The sequence below is a fragment of the Fringilla coelebs genome (assembly GCF_963513975.1).
Source record: "Fringilla coelebs genome assembly, chromosome: 5".
NCBI lineage: Eukaryota > Metazoa > Chordata > Aves > Passeriformes > Fringillidae > Fringilla > Fringilla coelebs.
This window is the reverse complement of record NC_140033.1, coordinates 15294424-15302431: the sequence shown is the minus strand read 5'-3', so window position 1 is coordinate 15302431 and position 8008 is coordinate 15294424. Positions and strand designations below refer to the sequence as shown.

Genomic DNA, 8008 nt, shown 5'->3' with positions numbered 1-8008 from the left:
TGTACATTTCTGTATTAAACACAGAAACACAGACAAAACCAGGTCTATATGTCAGTTCACTGGTCTGTTTACCATTATCAACTTTAAGATTTACCTCTCCTTCCAAAAGTATGTGTAAGAATGTGAGGCATTCTCTTCCAAAGTTCTTTAAAGTACAGAAATTAGAATACTTCAGAAAACATCAGGGAAAAAAATACAGACAGCTATAGTTTTATGCACATCTTAGAAAAACAATACAGCATAAAAATAACAAACAGTATGGATTTCTACCTAACTAGAACAATAGTTAAACAGGATGCATCCATGTGATTAAATGATACACATTCACAGCTGTTACACCTGGTGACTACTGGAAATCAATAGTCCTCCTAGTTCCCTTTGATGGCCTTTCCTAGCAGTGGTTCAAAAAAACAAGTTTTATGTCCTTTAAGAATACTATATAAGCTCTATTGACAATTTAAGTGGATACAGCCTATGGTGCAAATTTGTCTGTGAATTCTGCACCTGTAACCAGGTTCTATGAGTTCAGCATCACCATGCATAAACCAGTGCTAGGAAGTAAAAGCACCACTCCTTATCCTTTAAAGCCAGCAATGGATGACATCAGACTGTCAGGTGCTAACACCACCTCAGCATTATCAAAACTGACCTTATTCTTCACTGTACACATCTGTCATGCCCCTGCTCCACACTGCCACTGGTTGGCATGGCACCCCTCTGCCCCTTTCTGTCCTCCAAGGGTGGGCAGCAACTCTATCCCAGGAGCACAAAGAGGGAGATGCTGCTGATTGTTTATGGAAAATTTCCACTTTCTAGTCCATCAGAAATACTTGATCTGTACTGATGCCTTTTCTGGCAGTAGTATTGTTAAAAGAATATCATCCACCGGGTTGCCAAACCAAAACAAATCAGAGCATGGTTAATAAAAATGATTTACAATGTTTGAACTCTCTCTGGGACTACCAAAACATTTGGCAAAAGACAAAATTAAGTACCATTTCCAAGCCTTTTGTTTAAGTTCAGCTTAAAGTACTGCCAACTCTCCCTTGTCAAGAAAAAGGACCAAAATGTCAGTGGCAAATTCTGCGTGGCATGTTCTCTGTGCTTAGAACAGAGCTCAGGTGTCCCTTGTCTCCAAGCTTGGTTAAAGCTCAGATGTCATCACACTACTCAGTACTACTTCACTTCCTCTAAAATTTATTTCCACCTTTTCACAAAACATCTTTTGTTGACATTCTGCAAACAACACTATCCAATAAGGTGCCAATTTTTTCTTCCTGGGGAGTAATTTTGTACATCTGCAGAAAAAAAACAAGAAAAACAGTAAAGATGTGTAAGGAAGAAAAAAAACTGATGACATACCTTCTAAAACTATGTACACAAGAAAAGATTATTCCCCTCTCCCCCACTTTTATATTGGAAATTTCTGTCTTCTTGTGACTGCAAGACAGAATTTGGACTGAAGGAAATTCAGAAACTGCAAGAATAAGGAAAGCTATGAAACTGAATGAGAGCAGCACTTTTAGCTCCATATGTTAAATGCTATGATTTGCCCAGTTTTATTCATATGTCTCCTATCAATACTTTGACAGACATGATAAATATAATTTAAGTTACTTGAGTTTTATCATGTAGAAGACATATACTTCAAAATACCTATTTAGCATATGGTAATCTGTTAAGAGCATAAATGCCCCAAGACAGCTCCTAACAGCTAATTAACCTGTTCCTATTTTAACCACCCCTTCTGGGACTATCTATGTACTTAAGCTTATGAAAATGCTCTGGACTGAAATTTTTAATTAAATTAATATTTGCCTGAAAAACAGGAATCAAAAGTTCTTGGATGGTACACAGCAATCAGGAATTTATTTTTATACTCTAATTCCCTGACATTAATAATTTGAAGACTTAAATTTTGTGATGTCAGAGTGTGACAACTAAAATTTGTTTCAACTAAAAAATTCAAAGAAATCATCAAAGTCTGCTTGAAACAAGTTTTCAGTTGTGCTAAAGAAATACAGATCCTAAGTGAATTATGCCTGTTGATATTTAATCAGACACCTAAATAAACTGTCCCATGTCAGTCCTCTCTTTTGGCTACACACCTTTTTAACTTTGGCAGTGTCTGTTAGCTGGGGGAGTTCATCTAAGGAAACCTGCTGGCCTTCCACCTGAGATGTGATATCTGCCAGATTTACATTCTTGTCTCCATCCACAACCAGCACAATGAGTACTGCTGTGTCGCTGTCTGAAATGCCAAACTTTTTAAATGCATCTGAAATCTGAAAAAAGAGAAAAAAAAGCCAAAATATTTTAAGTCACTTTCTCACTACACATAAGGAACCTTTTCGGTTACTGGGACAGATACACCAAAAGTATAAACTCACAGACATTTTACATTAATGGAATTCTGACAAGCTACAAACCATAACAGCACATTAGTGTCATTAAAAATAACAATTAAAAACTTCTACTAGTAGCTACATAGAGTGTTAGAGGAATACATGTAGTTAGTTTGGCTGTGTGGATCTTAGCAAGCTTTTCTGGCAAAAAAGAAATTTGTTCAATAAATCTTACATTGTTGCTCGGTGAAAGGCTGAAAATAATTTCTGCATAGAGTGTTCTGGTCTTCATTTTACCTATCTTCTGCAGATGCACTGCTTTGTTGGCTGCCACAAGAATCTGAAAAGGATCTACAATCTGTAAAATACAACAGAAAGAGTTACACAGAATTAACTTACTGTTTTGAAATCTGAAAAAAAATCCTGACCACTTCATTTTGATAGCTTAATTCTAACAAAAAAAGACTAGATTCTTAAACTATTTATGGGTTAAATGAGAACAAAGGCACCAAATAGTAGACTTGAGACAGCATGAATTAACTAGCACTAGAATTTACACAAGAGGCAGATTTAAACGCTACCAAGCAGAATGTGAAATTAATCAACACAATGTTTTTGGCCAATCTTGCCAAGGCTGTTTTAGAGCCGACCCCTTCCGCGGCAGGACCCAGTAATGAAATCAAAGGAGGGCACTTGGGCAGGGCCCGCAGAGAGACTCGTGTGACAGCGACTGGGAGCACGGCCCAGCTTCGGGAGCTCCCACGGGCACTCGCATTCACTCACCATCGCAGGGTTTATCAGTGCTCCCTCAATCGACCCTTCCATGGCTTTTTTCCGCAGAGCAGCGGCATTTTTCACCTGCTGGAAGAGGAGCAGCGTCACGCTGCGCTCAGGGAACAGCTCCAGCCGGTGCGTTCGCTCCATCCCCGGGGTATCGGCCGCTTGTCCCGTGGAAAACACAATAATAACAACACGCGGCCGCCCAGACCGGGGCTCACTTTCCCGCAGGAATCCCCGGGGTCCCGGCCCCGCGTCCCTTCCTGCAGGAATCCCCCGTGTCCCGGCCCCGCGTCCCTTCCCGCCCGGCCCGGTGCCGCCCCTCGCCCCTCCCCGGAAAGGCGGCCCCATCGCGGCCGGCGCGGAGCCGGCATGGAGCGCGCCGAGGCCTACGGCTTCTCGGGCGCCATGAGCGGCGCCTTCCTGCTGTCCTGTCTGCTCTTCGCGGCCGTCAGCCGCCGACAGCGCGGGCCCTACATGGACGAGGTGTTCCACGTCCCGCAGGCGCAGGCCTATTGCCACGGCCGCTTCCTGCAGGTCAGGGCGGGGCTCACCCTTGCGGCCGCTGTACAGCAGCGCTCGGGGTCGGGGGTGGCCGAACGCGGGTTGTGGAGCGGCTGGAGCGGCAGCGGCCGGGCAGCGCACGCAGAGCTCAGAGCCCTCAGGGCAGCAGTGCCGGGAGCTGTCGGGCGCCGTGGCGGGGTGCCGGAGCCGTGGGGCGCGGTGCCGGAGCCGTGGGGCGGCTCGGGGCCCCGTGAAGGCAGCGGCTCGCTGACGCTGTGTTCGCTTTGCAGTGGGACCCCATGATCACCACGCTGCCCGGCCTGTACCTGCTCTCGGTGGGAGTGGTGAAGCCCGCGGCGTGGCTCCTCGGCTGGACGGGAAGCGTGGTGTGCTCTGTGGGAATGCTCAGGTTTATCAATCTCCTCTTCAGTGCTGGGAACTTCTACTTACTGTACTTGCTTCTGTTCAAGATCCATCAGAAGAATAAGGTACGGTCAAAGTAAAGCAATGTTATGCACTCGTACAAGCAACGTTGATGGCTTAGTGCGTGTTCCCTTCTCCACATATGTGAGGTGCTCTCAGTTTTACGTAACCGCAGGTACCACCACCAGTTTGGCCAAGAAGGCACACTCCTATTCTCTAATTTTTTTAATTTTTTTTTTTCTCACACAAGGTGCAGTCCTCTAAAAATTCATTCTTGCACATAAGTAGAAGGAGTCCTGTTGAAATAAAAGTTAGTAGATATGCAGACTTACTCTCCAAAGGTCTGGATACTCATGTAATTGGAATTGCTTAAGAGTCCTCACACAACTTGAACAGCAGCCTGTGTCATTTAAGGGGATTTCTTATTTCTCAGCTGCAGGCATTTGGATTTGGCCTGGTTGAATTTCGTCATATTTTCATTGCCCCATTCCTCCAGCCTCTGTGGGTCACTCTGGATGACACCTGTCCTTTTAATCAAATTGCCTGGGCTGTTCATACAGTGTCAACTACAGACTTGGTGACAGTGTACTCCTGCTGCTTTCTTGTCTTGGATAAAGCCATTAAACAGGACAGGTCCCAATATTGATCCCTGTGGTACCTGGATTGTTACTGTCCTTTGGGTAGAGTGTAACCAGTTCATCATCCAGCCACTTCTTACCTGTCTAGCTGTCCACACATCCAGACCATAACAGTTCAGCTTGCATACAGGAATGCTGTATATTTAAAAATCTGAAGCATCCACCACTGCAGTAAATAAATTGTTTTAGTGGTTAATGGCCTATTTAAAATCCTGCACATTAGTAAAGTTATTTTGTTTGACTTTTAACCCTAAAACATTTTTTTCCTGTTCCCTGATAACTGAAGGATTCCTTTACTACAAAGAAAATTGGTATATTTTCTTAGAGGAAATCTCTTCATTTTTAAGCAAATGATAACACTGTACAGAGTTAGATCAGATTAAATTAATGGTTTCCACTTTCAATTGTTCTTACATTTATGTTTCCACTCTGAAGCATACAAGTTTCATGACAGTAGTCTAAGCATTTAGTTATCCTTAGACATTTCTTTGTTTAGTGTCTCTAAACACATTTCAGTGTTTAGTGTCTCTATTTCCCTTCCTTGTAAGGTGATGAGTAGCTGTTTCACCCCACACTACATCATTCAGAAACATCATGCAGCATTTTTTAATGTTGTGATTTGTGGTGTTGTCATGTAGTGAGTAGAATAATTGGGAAGGGTTTTTAACTGCATGGTATCCTTCCTGTTTTAAAATTTATTTTCTGACTCATTAATTATAATGAGGATAAATAATAAAAGCTACATCAAAGATTAGAAACTTGGAGTTGGCCTCTCTGTGGACTGGGTTCAAAAGAGGTGATAGTAGAGGCACAGAATGGTGCTGTTACACAGACAAACAGAATCTCATGGTGAGATTGCAAAGGAAGAAACCATTGATTTTATCCTCTTCTGCCCATTGATGCAGCCCTGTTATCCAAAGTATGAGAGCACTTATGCCCCCACCATGATTTTAATATCATAAATATCTGCGCACCTGACATATGAAAGAAGCTGCTGTATTTTCATTGCCATCTTTTAAAATCACCTGCAGCAATGTTCTGTGCTTTTCACTTGGATTTTAACACTATGTAACTGTATTAACATAGCAGGAACTTAAGAAAAGGGCAGCAGTTGTGCAATAATGGAAACAAAAACCTAGGAGATGTTATATTGTGTTAATGGAATTCTCAAGAGTTATACTAGTTTTCTTTTAATATACTATTTTATTTTGGGCATTGTCTAACCACATTTTTCTGCTTCTTCTTCTTCAGGCTGTGTCTGGTTTCCAGAGGATCTTGTCTGCATTAACTCTTACAGCATTTCCCACCCTTTATTTTTTTACATTCCTTTATTATACGGATCCAGGATCGGTTTTTTTTACTCTTTTTTCCTATTTAATGTGCCTTTATGGTAACCATAAAACTTCTGCTCTCCTTGGATTTTGTGGCTTCATGTTTCGTCAGACAAATATTGTGTGGACAGTTTTTTGTGCTGGAAATGTTGTTGCAGAGAGGCTAAATGAAGCCTGGAAGATTGAGTTGCAGAAAAAGAAAGATGAAAAGATTTCTTCCAGGAAAGGATCATTTTCAGATTTGACCAGAATACTGCAGTTTCTTGTTGAATATCTCTTGTCACCCAAAAATTTAGTTACACTTACTGCTTTAACTTGGCCATACATCATATTAGTATCTCTCTTCTTTGTTTTTGTCTTCATCAATGGTGGAATAGTTGTTGGTGATAGAAGTAGTCATGAAGCCTGTTTGCACTTTCCTCAGCTGTTCTATTTTCTGTCCTTTACTGTTTTTTTTTCATTTCCTCATTTACTGACCCCTACTAAAATCAGGAAATTCCTTTTGTCATTGCGAAAGCACCCTGTGCAGTATAGCTTAGTCACTGTCATCTCTTTATTCCTGATCTGGAAATTTACCTATGTCCATAAGTATTTACTAGCAGATAACAGACATTATACATTTTATGTCTGGAGAAAAGTGTTCCAAAGACATGAGCTTGTAAAATACCTGTTAGTTCCATTCTATATATTTGCTGGCTGGAGTTTTGCTGATACACTAAAATCAAAATCGATATTCTGGATCTTAATGTATTTTGTATGTTTATTAGCAGTCACAGTTCCTCAAAAATTGCTGGAATTTCGTTACTTTATTTTGCCATTCTTAATATATAGGCTCAATATTCCATTTCTGTCTCCATATAGACAACTTCTGGAGCTGGCTTTTTATATTTTAGTAAATGCTGTAACTTTTTATCTTTTTCTAAATAGAACATTCCAATGGGAAAATAGTGATGAAGTACAGAGGTTTATGTGGTGAATTTTTGGTACTTTTATACCTGTAGGAAAGCACAGTTCTGTTTCAGGACTGGACTCTGGAATGAAGCAGTATGTTTTGCAACATATAAGGACTGTTTTCCCTAGCTGGAATTGGGAAGTAAGCTCTTTGCTTATATTGTTGCAACCAAATGCAAGATCTGTTCTAATGTGAAGATACTCCATATATTGAATTTATGAAAATGTAAAAATTCAGTACGAGGGGAAATGTAAGAACACCTTTCTGTAATTAATGTAAAATAAGGGAGATGTTTCCTGTCATTTTTCATGACAATAAAATATTATATAACATGCCCTTGAAGGTAAAGTAGTTTATAAGTATGTTTCAGAGGTTTCTCTTTTACAAAAGAAGGATTTCAATCCTTCAATTTCAAGCCTTTTTATTGATTTATCTCTGTGCATATTTATTCCTTGAATCAGGCCATTTCCTTCTAGGTTTACTAGTGGTCAAAGTATAAACCACTATTAAACTACAATGTTTTCAAAGCCTCCTACATCTCACTGAATTTTCATTACTTTTTTTGTCAGTAAATGCTCTCATTAGTTTTGTAAGCAGAATGGTCTCTTAAACCACTAGAGAATTTCAAACCACTATAGAAAACACAGTGGATGCTATATGTGTGCACCTTCTTTGGAGGAATAAGTGTTACTGTACAATAAAACATAAATGGCAGTTGGTAATGTGACCTGTTAGAAAGGGAGTAGTTTACAGATGTCAGACTGCAATGTGCAGTGGATTGCAGCCCTCTTAAATAATTGAGCTTTTATATCCTCTGCTTGTGTGCTCACAGGTTTGTGCTGAAATCGGCTCTGAGTACAGCTTCTGAGTTGCACTGAGTGTTTCAAAGATCTTTGATGTGTAATCCTCAAGAGGTACTAATGGCATTATTGAACTATTCTTTTAAGTATTTTTCACATTTAATGGAACTTGAGTGTATATATTCTGTTTGGCGAAGTGATGTATATGTATTTAAAAGCATGTAGTGCGCACTATCAT

The 8008-nt window shown here is 40.5% G+C and overlaps 2 protein-coding genes across 2 annotated transcripts; one reads left to right on the top strand and one right to left on the bottom strand.

Annotated features, from left to right (window-relative positions):
- Positions 1 to 216: 216 nt before the first annotated feature.
- TPRKB (TP53RK binding protein) lies at positions 217 to 3419 on the bottom strand. Its single transcript, XM_084205481.1, has 4 exons — positions 3129 to 3419; positions 2581 to 2703; positions 2109 to 2285; positions 217 to 1298 (listed from the first exon to the last, which is right to left on the bottom strand). The coding sequence occupies exons 1-4, from the start codon at positions 3267 to 3269 to the stop codon at positions 1212 to 1214; spliced, it is 528 nt and encodes a 175-aa protein (XP_084061607.1). The 5' UTR covers positions 3270 to 3419; the 3' UTR covers positions 217 to 1211.
- Positions 3420 to 3494: 75 nt separating this feature from the next.
- Positions 3495 to 7679, top strand: ALG10 (ALG10 alpha-1,2-glucosyltransferase; the record flags this gene model as incomplete). Its single annotated transcript, XM_084205480.1, has 3 exons — positions 3495 to 3659; positions 3917 to 4114; positions 5939 to 7679. The coding sequence occupies 3 exons, from the start codon at positions 3495 to 3497 to the stop codon at positions 6992 to 6994; spliced, it is 1419 nt and encodes a 472-aa protein (XP_084061606.1). The 3' UTR covers positions 6995 to 7679.
- Positions 7680 to 8008: the final 329 nt, after the last annotated feature.

Bases quoted from the DNA above. Each gene is read 5' to 3' on its own strand.
- TPRKB (XM_084205481.1), bottom strand. From the start codon at position 3,269: ATGGAGCGAACGCACCGGCTGGAGCTGTTCCCTGAGCGCAGCGTGACG. The intron at 2,704-3,128 runs GTGAGTGAATGC...TGTATTTTACAG, and splicing joins CACTGATAAACCCTGCGATG to ATTGTAGATCCTTTTCAGAT. The intron at 1,299-2,108 runs GTGTGTAGCCAA...TTTTTTCTGCAG, and splicing joins ACACTGCCAAAGTTAAAAAG to ATGTACAAAATTACTCCCCA.